The sequence below is a fragment of the Myxocyprinus asiaticus genome, chromosome 18 (genome assembly GCF_019703515.2).
Source record: "Myxocyprinus asiaticus isolate MX2 ecotype Aquarium Trade chromosome 18, UBuf_Myxa_2, whole genome shotgun sequence".
NCBI lineage: Eukaryota > Metazoa > Chordata > Actinopteri > Cypriniformes > Catostomidae > Myxocyprinus > Myxocyprinus asiaticus.
This window is the reverse complement of record NC_059361.1, coordinates 29,231,058-29,246,784: the sequence shown is the minus strand read 5'-3', so window position 1 is coordinate 29,246,784 and position 15,727 is coordinate 29,231,058. Positions and strand designations below refer to the sequence as shown.

General features: G+C 38.6%; 2 protein-coding genes across 4 annotated transcripts in view; one reads left to right on the top strand and one right to left on the bottom strand.

Annotated features, from left to right (window-relative positions):
* The window catches only part of LOC127456515 (early endosome antigen 1-like), a 34,252-nt gene extending 24,236 nt beyond the window's left edge, over positions 1 to 10,016 (top strand). For all 3 annotated transcript variants that reach the window (XM_051725049.1, XM_051725048.1, XM_051725050.1), the window contains 6 exons: positions 532 to 663; positions 751 to 936; positions 2,671 to 2,909; positions 3,015 to 3,135; positions 4,185 to 4,283; positions 6,700 to 10,016. In XM_051725049.1, coding sequence (XP_051581009.1) covers positions 532 to 663; positions 751 to 936; positions 2,671 to 2,909; positions 3,015 to 3,135; positions 4,185 to 4,283; positions 6,700 to 6,822 — 900 coding nt within the window. In that variant the 3' untranslated portion in view covers positions 6,823 to 10,016. The remainder of the gene's footprint in view (positions 1 to 531; positions 664 to 750; positions 937 to 2,670; positions 2,910 to 3,014; positions 3,136 to 4,184; positions 4,284 to 6,699) is intronic.
* Positions 10,017 to 11,821: 1,805 nt separating this feature from the next.
* The window catches only part of LOC127456517 (pleckstrin homology domain-containing family G member 7-like), a 30,628-nt gene continuing 26,722 nt past the window's right edge, over positions 11,822 to 15,727 (bottom strand). Inside the window, exon 17 of the mRNA XM_051725052.1 lies at positions 11,822 to 15,528. Within this exon, the coding sequence (XP_051581012.1) occupies positions 15,418 to 15,528 (111 nt within the window). The 3' untranslated portion in view covers positions 11,822 to 15,417. The remainder of the gene's footprint in view (positions 15,529 to 15,727) is intronic.

Below are 15,727 nucleotides of genomic sequence, written 5' to 3'. Positions count from 1 at the left end.
ACTAGAAAGTATCCAAATAATGTGTATTAATTTTGAACAGTACAGTATGTCTGTTGTGTTTTTTCATTTTAAACCGTACATATGTCTTGTTGCAAATTGTTTTGCTTGAAAAAAGTGCTTGTTCTATCTCTCTTTAAAATAAATGCCACTTGCTTGTAATATTTGGCTTAAAAGTGTCCAAATATTTTTGAGGCCACTGTGTCGGCATTGTACCCTTGAGTGAGGCACTGAAACACAGGTTACTTCTGGTGAACCCTTCAGGTAACTTAACACCTTGCTGTTTTATGATGACATTGTGTGACGTCGAGGAAACAAATACCACTGGTCTTGGTTGTGTGGCAATAAATAAAGAATCTATTCTTTTCTGTTCTAGACACAGCACAACCACAATACAACCTTTTATTTTAACCAGGAAAAGCTCTTATCTTAATTTGTTATCAATGTGGCTACAATGAGCGCCTTATTTTAGAACATTCATGGATATTGAGAGTTGATAGGCTGAATGTATGTGTCTCTTTTTATCTTCTGCAGGAGGTAACAGAGGAGCAGCTGAAGAAGGAGAAAGTTCATTGTGAAGAGCTGAGAGAGTATCAGAGTGCTCTGGAGAAGGACAAGAGCAAACTCAGTGCTGATCTCAAAGCACTGGCTGAGAAGAATGAGAAGGTCAGGCTGACTTTATTACTAATGCAAGTGTTTATAATTGAGACTTAGATTATTTAAAATAGCTTATAAGTTTGTGTGTTTGTGCAGGAGCTGAAGGAGCTCCAGGCAGCGAAGCAGCTGTTGATCCAGCAGAAGGTGGAGCTCCAGGGGAAGGTGGAAGTGGCTCAGGCGGCTCTGGAGCAGGAGCAAAGTGAACACCAGAAGACTCGAGATTCCATCAAACATGCACAGCAGCAGCTTAAAGCTGAAACTGACAAATTACAGCAACAGCTGGTACATTAGCAGCCCAACACCTTCAGAACAATTAATTCACTTAGCATTCATTCAGATTACTGTTTTGTTTGGTTTTGTTTTTACTGTTTACTGTTGAGGTTTGTATGTTTTAGTCCCAGTAAGCACACACACATTGCTAAAGGCCCCGGTATACTTCATACGAAATCGAAGAACGAACGGGTGTGATGTCATTTAGAACAAAATCTGTCCAAAATGAAGGGGTTTTTGAGTTAGTTCGGTGGTTCGTAACAGCTCATAGACTAACTAATAGACTCTTTTTTTTTTTTTTTTTTTGGTCAACAAAAGGAATCAAATATACTGAAATATTCTTAAGTGCCCATTCACTCATGTGCCATCTGCAGCCAAAAGCCATTCACACAACTGCCCATTGTAAGGTATGCCTATCATCATTCTTTTGTCTGTATTTTGCCCATTAACACTCTTTTATACACCAGTCTTCACAGTAGTATCAATGCCATCTAAAATTACAATAACAGAGTGTAATCGGCTCACGTTATGGGTGTATATAGTGCATTAGCACTATGAATGTAGAATGTAAACCTGACAAATTACACATTATTATTTAATAAAAATAAAAAAAAACACTAAAGATGTATCCCCTTTTCTCCCCAATTTTGGAATGCCCAATTCCCACTACTTACAAGGTCCTCATGGTGGCGCAGTTACTCACCTCAATCTGGGTGGCAGAGGACAAGTCTCAGCTGCCTCCGCTTCTGTGACCGTCAGTCTGCGCATCTTATCACGTGGCTCGCTGTGCATGACACCATGGAGACTCACAGCATGTGGAGGCTCATGCTACTCTCCGCGATCATGCACAACTCACCACGTGCCCCATTGAGAGCGAGAACCACTTAATCGCGACCATGAGGAGGTTACCTCATGTGACTCTACCCTCCCTAGCAACCGGGCCAATTTGGTTACTTAGGAGACCTGGCTGGAGTCACTCAGCACACCCTGGATTTGAACTCGTGACTCCAGGGGTGGTAGTCAGCGTCAATACTTGCTGAGCTACCCAGGCCCCCTTAATTACACATTATTTATACCATCATTGAGTGGTTAAAACAGCTTCTTTTACTGATCTCGTGTGAATTCTACTCCTTGAATGAGGCATGAAGTTGTTAATATCATATTTTAATGTCACATTATTTTTTTTATTATTACATTTTTTTTATTTCATTTTCAATAAACATAAAACAAACACACACAAAACTCTGTACACGCCAACAGTTACAGGGAAATAAAAAGAGGGAAAAGAAATAATAAATCAAATGTATACGAAAGTGTTTTTTTTACATTAGTTAAGGTATTACATGTAGTCTTGTGCTTCCTCATATTTAAATGCTCCTCTAAACGCCTCCCCCAGCAGCGTAGCTGGTGTCTGAACGTTCGCAAACAGTATACCGTTGCTCAGCTGTTTCAAACTTCTTTTTGGTTCTGAGCGAAGAACGAAGATGCACTTCGCCATGCTTGTGCCGGGGCCTTTAGGCGGCTGTGCAAGATGGCATTATCTGAAAAATATTGTGTTTTTCTTTAAGCGTCATATCCGTGTACAAATGTCTTTAAAAAATTCAAATGCAGTCTCAATTGTAAATGTTGTGAAAACATCTGCTGAATGCAGTTCTGACATCTGACAAGGAACGTTTTACTGATGTACAAGCACACACTAAAAGATCTTAAAGTCTGCATCTCTTTCTCTCTCTCTGTCTGTTTCAGTTGGCAGAAGTGAAGGCTAAAGAGGAGGTGGAGAAGCAGAGGGAAGAGGCGGAGGTGAAGATGTCTATGCAGTTGACAGCGCTGAACGAGAACGTGGCGACGCTGAAGAGAGAATGGCAGAGCAGTCAGCGGCGGGTGGGCGAGCTGGAGAAACAGACAGATGAACTAAGGGGAGAGATTGCCGTCCTGGAGGCCACCGTCCAGAACAACCAGGATGAGAGACGTGCACTGCTGGAGAGGTGATCTCTCCCGACACTATAGACCTTTTTGACCTGTACATCACATTTAAGAACGTTTGGAGCTTTCTTTTAAACCTTTTGCACTGTTGGTGTCTCCTTTAACAGGTGTGTCAAGGGTGAGGGTGAGATTGAGAAGCTTCAGGCTAAGTTAGTGGAGATGCGCAGGAAGCTTGACGATACAACAGCTGCAATGCAGGAGCTTGGCCGTGAAAACCAATCATTACAGGTCAGTCTAACTGACCTAACACACTAAAGGCTTGAATTCACCAGTTGTGCCACATTTGAACAGCCGTTTAATAGCACAAAACACTGTGACTTATCCACAAACCACACACAGTTCAAATTAGCCAGGCTATATGCACTGCTATAAACAAGTGTAGGCATGTAGTGTAGTCAAGGATGCATTTTAGGGGGTCCTGGGTAGCTCAGCGAGTAAAGACGCTGACTACCACCCCTGGAGTCACGAGTTTGAATCCAGGGTGTGCTGATTGACTCCAGCCAGGTAAGCAACCAGATTGGCCCGGTTGCTAGGGAGGAGGGTAGAGTCACATGGGGTAACCTCCTCGTGGTCGCTATAATGTGGTTCGCTCTCGGTGGGGTGTGTGGTGAGTTGTGCATGGATGCCGTGGAGAATAGCGTTAAGCCTCCACATGCGCTATGTCTCTATGGTAACACGCTCAACAAGTCACGTGATAAAATGCGCGGATTGACGGTCTCAGATGCGGAGGCAACTGAGATTCGTCCTCCGCCACCCAGATTGAGGCGAGCCACTATGCCACCACGAGGACTTAGAGCGAATTGGGAATTGGGCATTGCAAATTGGGGAGACAGTCATGGAGTGATGCATAGTTATAAAAGATGTCATTCTAATTTGACAAGGACTAAAAATTAACATTCTGCAGGGGAGAGTGTTTTTATATAAACTGCAGCAGTGCTCAGTGCATCATATCATTGACAAGATGAGTGATCGAATCAAACTCACTCAGACTGCTGACAATTTCTTTACCAAGCAAAATTTTTTATTATATCTATATATGTGGTTACAGATAAATCATAGAATAGTGAAATCGCATAAAATTTGCATAAAGTTAATCTTTTCTCAACCTTCTGAAGTCACTGGACACGCTCTTGTCACCGGAAGTCGCCAGCTGTCATTGAAAATGAATAAGACCATGTCACTTTGACGCTGGACACTGCATGCATGAATGAGGCTTAAGTGATTTAAAGTCAGCCCGTTTCAGTTTTCATAATTGTGGCTTCCATCTCCTGTTACAGATTAAACAGTCACAGTCCCTCACGCGAAAGTGGGCGGAAGATCATGAGGTGCAGAACTGTATGGCCTGTGGGAAGGGCTTCTCTGTCACTGTCAGAAAGGTTTGTGCATCACACACACACAGACACACACACACAAACATGCACATTATTTATTTTTATTTTTTAATCAAAGTGTGAGATCAATACAATGCTAATGATCCATCTCATTGATCCATGCTCCCCTGTTCAAAGGGCTGGATTTGTTTTGTGAACACATGACATTGTGCGTCAAAGCATCTGCCCCCAGGTCATTGGCAATGAAATGTTCTGACAAACCCATCACTGCCTTAAATCATGGTAAAATTTGCCAAAATCAGTATTCCCAGTAGGGCTGAACGATTTGAACAAAAAATCGAATTGCGATTATTTTGAAAAATATTGCTATTTAAACTGTGATATGATTATTAACATTTAAAAACTAGTAAGTGTTTTCTTTTGGCCAAAATTAAGTCACGGCCAAACGTGCTGCCCTGCAAATTGAAATACTGTTCAAGAAAAGGTGTTCACACTTAAGTCTTCTTAAAAAGAAGCAGACTAAATAAATAAATAAACAATACAGTAAAACAAAAAGGTGGGGGAAAAAACAGATTCACAACATCTACACAATGTATCTGTTCACTGTATACCTGTTTTTGTCAACTTAGGACAGGGCGGGATTTTTTTTTTCCTGAAATAATTTTGCGTGTCCTCGCAATAAGTTTTGCACTCCCTTGCAAAAAAGTTGCCATGGTATTACTACAGTAACCATATTTTAACCTGATATTCATAATGAAACCATAGTAATATTACAGGAAACTGAACACTATGGAGAAAAAATCAAAAACAAAAAAAACATCATAATTTTGTGCTTATAATGTCTTTACTACAAATACCATGGTATTTGTAGTAAAACCATAGTAACCACAAGATTAACTATGGTTAATCTATAGTAAAAGCATAATTACTATATGGATACAGTATACTGTATTAAAACCATAGTTTCTTACAAAAAACCATGGTTACTTTTCATAGTTACTACAATTACTATAGTAAAACCATGATTTCCACCAAAAACTATGGTTACTACGGTCTACAGTATTACTATAGTAAAACCATAGTTAAACTAAGGTATTTGTATAGTAAAAACAAAATAACCACAAAATTATGTTTTTGTTTTCCTGTATTATCACAGTTTGGTTTAACTACAAATGGAGTGGTGGTGGTGTAGTGGACTAAAGCACTGAACTGGTAAGCAGAAGGTTGTTGGTTCAATCCCCACAGCCACCACCATTGTGTCCTTGAGCAAGGCCACTTAACTCCAGGTTGCTCCAGGGGGATTGTCCCTGTAATCAGGGCACTGTAAGTCGCTTTGGATAAAAGCGTCTGCCAAATGCATAAATGTAAATGTACAAATATCATGCTTGAAACATGTTACTGTAGTAAAACCATGGTAAATGGCCCAGTCCTATAAGGGGCTCAGTATTCTCAGCCCACTTTTCATCATCATTTTTTGGAAACCAAAAATAATAGGCTATTATTAGGAAATTATCATAATCTGTTATAAAACAGTAGCATATTTCTGTAGTAATTTCATGCATTAATTTACACTTTAATATGGCATAGCTATGCGCTCTGGTTAAACCTTAAGCCTTTTATTTTGGTGGAACACTGAAGGAAGACGTTTGTTTTGAGATGACAATGGACTTTTACTGCAGAGAAATGCTCTCATCCACTGTTTTGTCCACAAAAAGTTATGGGGTTACGTTAGATTTGAATAGTAACTTTAAGTGGCCAAGCATATTTGAATCTACGAAAATGTGCAATTTGTAAATCTAGAGCGCTGTAAATATAATGCACTCAGCTCATTAGCCTCACGAGTTCCTTGAGTATGTGTAATACACTACAGAGAACAGAGCCGCGCACATACAGTGAGTACAGCGAGCTGCAAATTATTTATTTAACTAAATCACAGCCCTTGGGGTTTGATAGTCGCACTACGTCATATTGCGATTTCGATTTTATTACGATTAATCGTTCAGTGCTTATTCCCAGTTTAATGTTGTGAAGTTCAGGTGCGAGACAATCGCTAGGGCGAAGTAACAAAATATTTTTGTTAATTTTAACATTCTTCATTTGATCAGACTGATATTGATTCTTAAAATTGTTTTGTACAGCTATACTGTTGAATGACAGACAGAGGTTCTAAGGTGTTGATTATTTTTCAGCAAACGCACGGCTTTGAAGTAGTTCCAGGTGTTGACCGCATTATGATTTCATATTACTTCGCAAAATGATTTCAGTAATTTTAAAGAGCAATACAGCCTACTATAGCAAAATAACCAAATAAAACAAAGACATTAGCTTTGCAAATTGGAAATAATTATTTAATAATTGCGACAGCCGTGTTGACATTGCAACTAAAATATTTCCAAATGAATTGACATCCAATCGAAATCCTGACCTCTCTCTTTTGCTCTGTCTCCCTCAATTCCTCCAGCACCACTGTCGACACTGCGGCAACATCTTCTGTGCAGAGTGTTCTACACGCAACGCCCTTACGCCCTACTCTAAGAAGCCTGTCCGAGTGTGTGACACTTGCTTTGATGAGCTGCAGGGCTGACGGCCCCACACAATCCCTTCCCTGCACAACCCTCTGTCTCCTGCTCATCTTGACCTCTCCCCAGGATGGATGGATGCGTGACCGGCTAAGGTCAGGTCAGGGCTTGGCACAGGGACTGCAGGCACCACTGAGGAACTGCATGCTTGCAGCTGCTGTGGTGTCCTCTTTATCCTGCCAATCAGATGAAGGGAACACTAAATTTGACAGACCAGACGCTTGTCCTCATCTGTCCAGTGCCTTTGCCACTTCTGGGGGCCACTCTCACACCCAGAGGATTTAAATGGGAGGGGCCGGATCAGCCGAGGCATTGGGCCCTTTTTTGATTTGTATTATTTGTAATATAAGTGTAAAAGATAAAGGGTCTGTCAGGACTCTGGAATGTCAGGTTTGTGGAATGTGGTTTCCCCACTAATTGCTACAGTTCTGCAGCTGTTTGGCACTAAGATTAGAAGTTTTAAATTGATGTTGTCTTTTAAAGGTTTAAAGCAGAATGTTTGAATGGGGTTGTCATGTCATTTGAGAACATGTGTGTACACAGTGACCCCAAAACGTATTCGGACACTTCAGCCACCCTTACAAAATGCATTAAGTTTTTTGCAGAATATATCAAACCAAGTGGCATTTATTTTTAGGAACAATATAATTTTTTTAAAGCAAAACATTTCACAAAAAGAGGTTTGGTTTCGAATGATAAAACCCTAAATATGTTGTTTACATTTAAGATAACAGGAACTGATTAATTCATCCACTAATAATAAAGCTGGTTAATTTAATAAAGTAAAGCTAGTTATTTGCATAATTTGTTTGCAGATTCCACTTGGTTTAATAGTAGTTATTTATGCAGTGAAAATAAGTCAGACTTAAGTGTCCAAAAGTGTCCAAATACTTTTGGGGGCCGCTGCATATCATGCCAATACTTAGGGAATTTGAATAGAACCAAAGCTGTTTGCAGGATCCTTTGACATATCATTATTTGTAAAGTAAATGTACAGACAAAAGAAGCATATGTGAATAATTTAAAATTAATTGTCACTCCATTAGGACTGTAACATGTCTAATTCAGTCTTGGCATGTTTCACATAAGGTATGTGGGTGTAATATACATGCATTGTTGCTGTTTAAATGATAGACTTAATATTTGTTTTGCACTCATCATCTCACCAATAGAAGTTGATGATATTTTAATTGTTTATGCACACTTACAGTGGCAAAAATGTGTCTTTTTGTTTTGCATTATCTTATCATATCATTTGTACATTTGCACGTCAGATGTACGTGCCCTGCTTTTAAGCATTGATTGTTGTGCATTGGGTGTGATTGTGTGTATGTGTGCCAGCATATTGAAAATGAATGCCAGACCACTGATTGTTTAATATGTTGACTGCTACGGCTTTTGTCAAGGTAACCTGAGCAGTTTCGCTTATTTACAGCTCCTACTGTACGTTGATCGTGCTAACCTACATTTTAGACTTAGGGATAGTTCACCCTTTAGTCCTTTTCTAACCCTTATGTCATTCCAAACCCGTATAATTTTCTTCTGTGGAACATAAAAGGAGAAAGCCTCAGTCACCATTCATCTTCATTGCATCTTTTTCCCATACAATGAAAGTTAATGGTGACTGAGGCTAACGTTCTGCCTAACATCTCCTTTTCATCATATGGGTTTGGATCAACATGAGGGTGATGTTCACTTTTGGGTGAACTATCCCCTTAATAGTGAGCTAAATTACAAGCTGAAAGTGTTGCGAGATAGTTTGAGCGTAACGTTAGCACTCCAGGGACAGCAAGTGAGTGGACTGCCAGTGTAACTGCTGTAAAGTGCGCTTCACTGTTTGTGGTTTGTTGAATAGCCACATTCTGATGTGTTTGTTCTGCAGGCACTGCTTAATAGGTTGCATGTCAACTCGCAGCGTTGATGGCACTGTGTTTAAGTGTGTTTCTTGTCAATGCGATTCAAGTATTGTTTACTTCCTGTTTGTTTGTCAGTTATAATGCTTAAGGATTTTTTGTAACACTGTAAAAAATCAGAAGTTTCCTCTGGGAAAGATAGACTTTGCGTGCCCTGTCTCAGGATGTTATGACCTCATAATAGAGGGTCCTTCATCACCAGCTCTATCATGGTGACCTGACTTATTGAAAATTGAAAAGAAGCCCTTTAACTTGATTTTGAAGTAAATGTGTGCTGCAGTCAACTTTATCATTACATTACAGTATCAAAGATATCCTTCAGTGCCATATACTGTAACTCTGATACCCTCCTCCAAAATCCTCTACCTGACAACATCACTTCCTCCAAAATCCTCTACCTGACGACATCACTTCCTCCAAAACCCTCTACCTGATGACATAATTTCCTCCAAAACCCTATACCTGATGACATCACTTCCTCCAAAACCCTCTACCTGACGACATCACTTCCTCCAAAATCCTCTAACTGACGACATCACTTCCTCCAAAACCCTCTACCTGACAACATCATTTCCTCCAAAACCCTCTACCTGACAACATCACTTCCTCCCAAATTCTCTAACTGACGACATCATTTCCTCCAAAATCCTCTACCTTACGACATCACTTCCTCCAAAATTCTCTATCTGACGACATCACTTCCTTCAAAATCCTCTACCTGACGACATCACTTCCTCCAAAATTCTCTACCTGACGACATCACTTCCTCCAAAACCCTCTACCTGACAACATCACTTCCTCCCAAATTCTCTAACTGATGACATCACTTCCTCCAAAATCCTCTACCTGACAACATCACTTCCTCCAAAATTCTCTATCTGACGACATCACTTCCTTCAAATTCCTCTACCTGACGACATCACTTCCTCCAAAATTCTCTACCTGATGACATCACTTCCTCCAAAACCCTCTACCTGACAACATCACTTCCTCCAAAACCCTCTACCTGACAACATCACTTCCTCCCAAATTCTCTACCTGACGACATCACTTCCTCCAAAATCCTCTACCTGACGACATCACTTCCTCCAAAACCCTCTACCTGACAACATCACTTCCTCCAAAATCCTCTACCTGATGACATCACTTCCTCCAAAATCCTCTACCTGACAACATCACTTCCTCCAAAATTCTCTAACTGACGACATCAATTCCTCCAAAATCCTCTACCTGACGACATCACTTCCTCCAAAATCCTCTACCTGACGACATCACTTCCTCCAAAACCCTGTACCTGATGACATCACTTCCTCCAAAACCCTCTACCTGACGACATCACTTCCTCCAAAACCCTCTACCTGACGACATCACTTCCTCTTGACGATTTTCTAACCATTAACAGTGCTGTAAGTTTTTTTGCGCATTCGTCAGAAAAAAAGTGTAATTTGTGACCCTATATGCAAAATGTATCACTTAATATCAGTTTTTGGAAAAACATTACACTAACAGTATCTGTCATATGATTTGGGATGCATTATCTATTAATTGACTCGCAGTTCCATTTGCTGAACAGCAGGGTGGAGTCATTCACTCATGTTGTAATGGTAATGTAGGTGTGCCTTATGTCGAGCATTGTTCCTGTCATGTTTGCTCTTTTGTGTGTTTCAGTTTGCAAACACGTCTAATCAGGTGAAAACCCGATCAGATACATTTTGATTCATTTATCAGTTTTCTAATATTCGTGATGTGAAAGCAGTGTAAGAAATGTCAAAACTGGATAAAAATGATCTAAATATAATTAAATACATGTAAAATATCTTCAAAATATTGCATACGAAAGGTTTCTTCAGATGAATTTGTTTGCCTGAGGCTAAAAACGAACTGACTAAAATAACAGTTGGAGTGCTATACCCGAAGGACAAATCCTTATGTTTAAGAGTAAATAATAAACTAGTTGATTCTGTGTTCTTTGTATCTCAGTTAAAGGGATAGTTCACCCAACAATTAAAATTCTCATCATTTACTCATCATTTACTTAGGTCCATACAATAAAAGTGAATGGTGATCATCAAACATATTCCTTCAGACTCCAGTGGTTTAATCAATGTCTTGTGAAGTGATTCAGTTGGTTTTGAGTGAGAACGGACCATATATACCAAATATAACACCTTTAACTGTATATATTGACATCAGTCTCCTTGGCGATCTTGATTTAAGATCAGTTATCCTTCATACAGCGCCATCTAGCGCTCTGCGCATGCGTCAAGCACTAGGAAGTGTAATCAAGCTTGAAATCATGATCGTGGCTAGAGACTGCCATGTCAAAATGTACAGTGAAGAAAAAAAAAAAAAATGTTTTGGTCTGTTCTCACCCAAAACCAACCGGATCGCTTCTGCAGACATTGATTAAACCACGGAGTCATATGGATTACTTTTATTCTGACCTTAATTGTTTGGACCTACAGAGCTGAGATATTCTTCTAAAAATCTTTGATTGTGTTCTGCATAAGAAAGTCATACACATTTGGGATGGCATGAGGGTGGGTAAATGATGAGAGAAGTAAAATTTTTGGGTGAACTAAAGCTTTAATTATTTGTTCACGATATATATATATATATATATATATATATATATATATATATATATATATATACTGGCAGCCAAAAGTTTGGAATAATGTACAGATTTTGCTCTTAGGGAAAGAAATTGGTATTTTTATTCACCAAAGTGGCATTCAGCTGATCACAATATATAGTCAGGACATTAATGATGTGAAAATGTATTATTACAATTAGAATTTTTTTTCAGAACTTCTTAAACTACTTCAAAGAGTTCTCATCAAAAAAAATCCTCCATGTGCAGCAATGACAGCTTTGCAGATCCTTGGCATTCTAGCTGTCAGTTTGTCCAGATACTCAGGTGACATTTCACCCCATGCTTCCTGTAGCACTTGCCATAGATGTGGCTGTCTTGTCAGGCACTTCTCACGCACCTTACAGTCTAGCTGATCCCACAAAAGCTCATTGGAGTGAAGATCCATAACACTGTTTTCCAATTATCTGTTGTCCAATGTCTGTGTTTCTTTGCCCACTCTAAACTTTTCTTTTTGTTTTTCTGTTTCAAAAGTGGCTTTTTCTTTGCAATTCTTCCCATAAGGCCTGCACCCCTGAGTTTTCTCTTTACCGTTGTACATGAAACTGGTGTTGAGTGGGTAGAATTCAATGAAGCTGTCAGCTGAGGACATATGAGGCGTCTATTTCTCGAACTAGAGACTCTGATGTACTTATCCTCTTGTTTAGTTGTACATCTGGCCTTCAACATCTCTTTCTGTCCTTGTTAGAGCCAGTTGTCCTTTGTCTTTGAAGACTGTAGTGTACACCTTTGTATGAAATCTTCAGTTTTTTGGCAATTTCAAGCACTGTATAGCCTTCATTTCTCAAAACAATGATTGACTGATGAGTTTCTAGAGAAAGCTGTTTCTTTTTTGCCATTTTTGACCTAATATTGACCTTAAGACATGTCAGTCTATTGCATACTGTGGCAACTCAAAAACAAACACAAAGACAATGTAAAGCTTCATTTAACAAACCAAATAGCTTACAGCTGTGTTTGATATAATGGCAAGTGATTTTCTAGTACCAAATTAGCAATTTAGCATGATTACTCAAGGATAGGGATGTATCAGTTTCAAGGTTTCACAATACCTCAGTTTTAAAACGGACGGTTATCATACCGTTGAAATCTTCTCATTGACGGTATTGCATGAAGCTAAAGACATATTTTTTCAGAACTTTTCTAAAATCCAAATCAGTTTAATTAAGACAGAATCTGCGACATTTACACAGCATCATATAAACTTGGCTAGATAAAATAAATCTTTAAATTGCGCCTTCCTCATGTTGCATTTGACGGTCACTCAATTTTAAAGGTGACATGCAGGTGTCACGAGCGCTAAGCATCATGAGCACATCAGAAGTCCAGCACGAGCGGAGTGCCGCATGAGTGCAGCACGAGCGCAACATACAGACATATCCGAGCCTGAACCTTTATTTCCGCTGCCACATAAGTTGAAGTCCGCTGTCTGGGATTACTTGGCTGTGTAAAAGACCCACGAGGCACCATCAATGTTGATGGTTACCCAGTCTGTAAAGTTTGCTGCAAAAAATGATCGGCTCAGGCAGGAAACACTTCAAACCTTAAGCACCATCTCCGTGAGCACCATCCCACAGAATTTGCGGAGACAAATGTAAGTGGAAATACAGTACACAGGATAACAAATTATAGCCCGTTTCATAAAAACACCAGATTCAATGTAGTTTTACATGATTTGTAATGACTAGTTAGGCTAAAGTTATGTTTATGCTTTCTGTCACATTCACAAATGCAGCAAACGGATTTAAGACCTCGTTCAACATTACGATGTGCCAGCTGTTTGTTCTTTTGCCTAAGTGCAGCGCAACAGTAGGCCAATGTGTTTGATAATACTAATAATATGTTTTATTTGTAAAACATAGTACTAAATAGGGTTTACAAAATGCATGGCGTTTGGTGTTCAGGAAACTGACATTGACAATATGCATGCAAGAAACTGACAGTGAATCTGTGGCAGAAATTGTCAGTATTGGACAAAATGCCAATAAATAAACTGCACATGAATAATATATTTTCAGTAGGTGTTGTAGAATTGAACAATCACAAATGCAACAAATTAATGAATGTATGCAAATGCATATTTTAAGTGTTAACCTGGGCAATAATCATTACAAATGATTACAATTCAATTTCATCAAATCATAAAATAACAGTAACAAAATCTTTTTAGTTATAATCATCTGACTACTGTACATGTTGTCAAAATGTTTTTTATTAATGTTTACCGGTTTGGTAATTTTTTTTGTATTTTTCTTTTTTTACCTTGTCGGATTAAGAGTGTCATGATGTTCAAGATCAAATGTTAAATGATTAAAGTTTAAGAAATCCAAAATAGAGTTCAAGAATTGGTTATAACTGAAATATTTATCTGTGTGTTTATCAGAAATAGCCTATTTAATAACCAAATATTGAACTGCTTTTAATATTATCAATGCACCTAAATACCGTGAAACCGTAATACCGTGGTAATTTTTGTGACTGTTATCATACTGTGAAAATGTCGTACCGTTACACCCCTACTCATGGATAAGGTGTTGGCGTGATGGCTGCTGGAAATGGGGTCGTGTCTAGATTTGATCAAAAATGACTTTTTTCAAATAGTGATGGTGCTGTTTTTTACATCAGTAATGTCCTGACTATACTTTGTGATCAGTTGAATGCCACTTTGGTGAATTAAAGTACCAATATCCTTCCGAAACAGCAAAATCTGTACATTATTCCAAACTTTTGGCCACCAGTGTGTGTGTGTGTGTGTGTGTGTGTGTGTGTATATAAAATTTGGAATAATATACAGATTTTGCTGATATATACAGTATATATATCAAAATTGGAAATCATTCCCAACACAATGTAGTGCACAAAGTTTTAACAAAACCTTTTAATTTATAAAATGTCCATTGCCACTAATTTACAACCACATAATGAATTATAATCTAGATCAGGGGTTTTCAAAGTGTGGGGCACTAGAGCATGTCAGGGGAGGTGCGGAGAGTGGTAAACACTTTTTAATAATTAATGTGTGTGTGTGTGTGTGTGTGTGTGTGTGTGTATATATATATATATATATATATGTAGAGAGAGATTAACTATTATATTTAAAACATTATATATACAGTTCTAAAATTAATAGGCAAAAAATATATATATATATTTATCAAGAATCTTTGAAGAGTCTCTGATATTTGTCAAGCCCGCCAATAAAGCAGAGGTGACGGAAAAAGTTCAGAAAAAAGTTGTCGGAGAATTTGTCAAATTAAATGTAACAGACCACTGAAGCTTCACATCACTGCGCTGCGTATTGCCATACATACCATCTTCTGACTGGTTTGAATGATGGATCATTATTGGTATTTCAAATTATTATATTCTTTTTTTGTTTGTTTTTTAGCTTTTTGCTGGGAACTAGTATTGTTTTTGTTCCATTTATCTCCACCATTGTAAAAATTATATAATATAAAAAGTTGTATATTCAGTGTCATAATTCAATAACTTCTGCACTTTTCTTTTTAAACAATAAATGATAAAAATGATTAAATAATGTCAAACAATTGTCTGACAATCTGTTCAGATGTATGTGTGTGTGTGTGTGTGTGTGTGTGTGTGTGTTTGGGGGGGGGGGGGGAGACGCCATCGTGTATGTTGTGTCAGAAGGGAGGCCCACAGTCTTTGACTTTGAAAACCCCCCTAATCTAGATCATCACATGACTGTTTGGGAAGCATTTCTGAGTGCTTATGTTTAACAGCATTCTACTTTCCTCATAACAAGAAATGTTAGTCACATTATCATGAAATCCAGACAAATTCAGCAACTGAGCATTGTTTGTTTTCCAAAAATTAAAAGAGAACTGACACGTTCTTCCTCTTGTGGAACTTCAATCTGCTAAGGGTCACCACCACTGTTGGCGGTGCAAAATGAATACATTTTAAAACTGTAAAATATGTTGCTGGAAGGTAACTGCGACATTGTTCCAGTGATCTCCTTCAGTGGTCCAATGGCACTTTAAGGGAAGTTCTACAGAAAGTCTGTGTATAAGTTAGATTTGTGAAGACTCCAGGTAAAGCGTGGAGTTTTTGACCCGGGGCTGCTGACAGTCCTGCTTGAGCAGAGAATTGATGGCATCGTCTATCTCTGACATCCACCCTTTCTGAAACAAACACAGTACACTTGGCCAATAAAGAGGGTTGAACTGGAAACTGTATTATTTCACAGCTGAGGTCTAAAGTTGAAAAACTTAGCATATTAATTCTTGACTTCTACCAGAGACAGTAAAGGGAAGAGGAGATGGACCATTCGTAAAAAATGTAACATTCAATATCGTGGCTGTAGGAACAGAAGTCCCACCT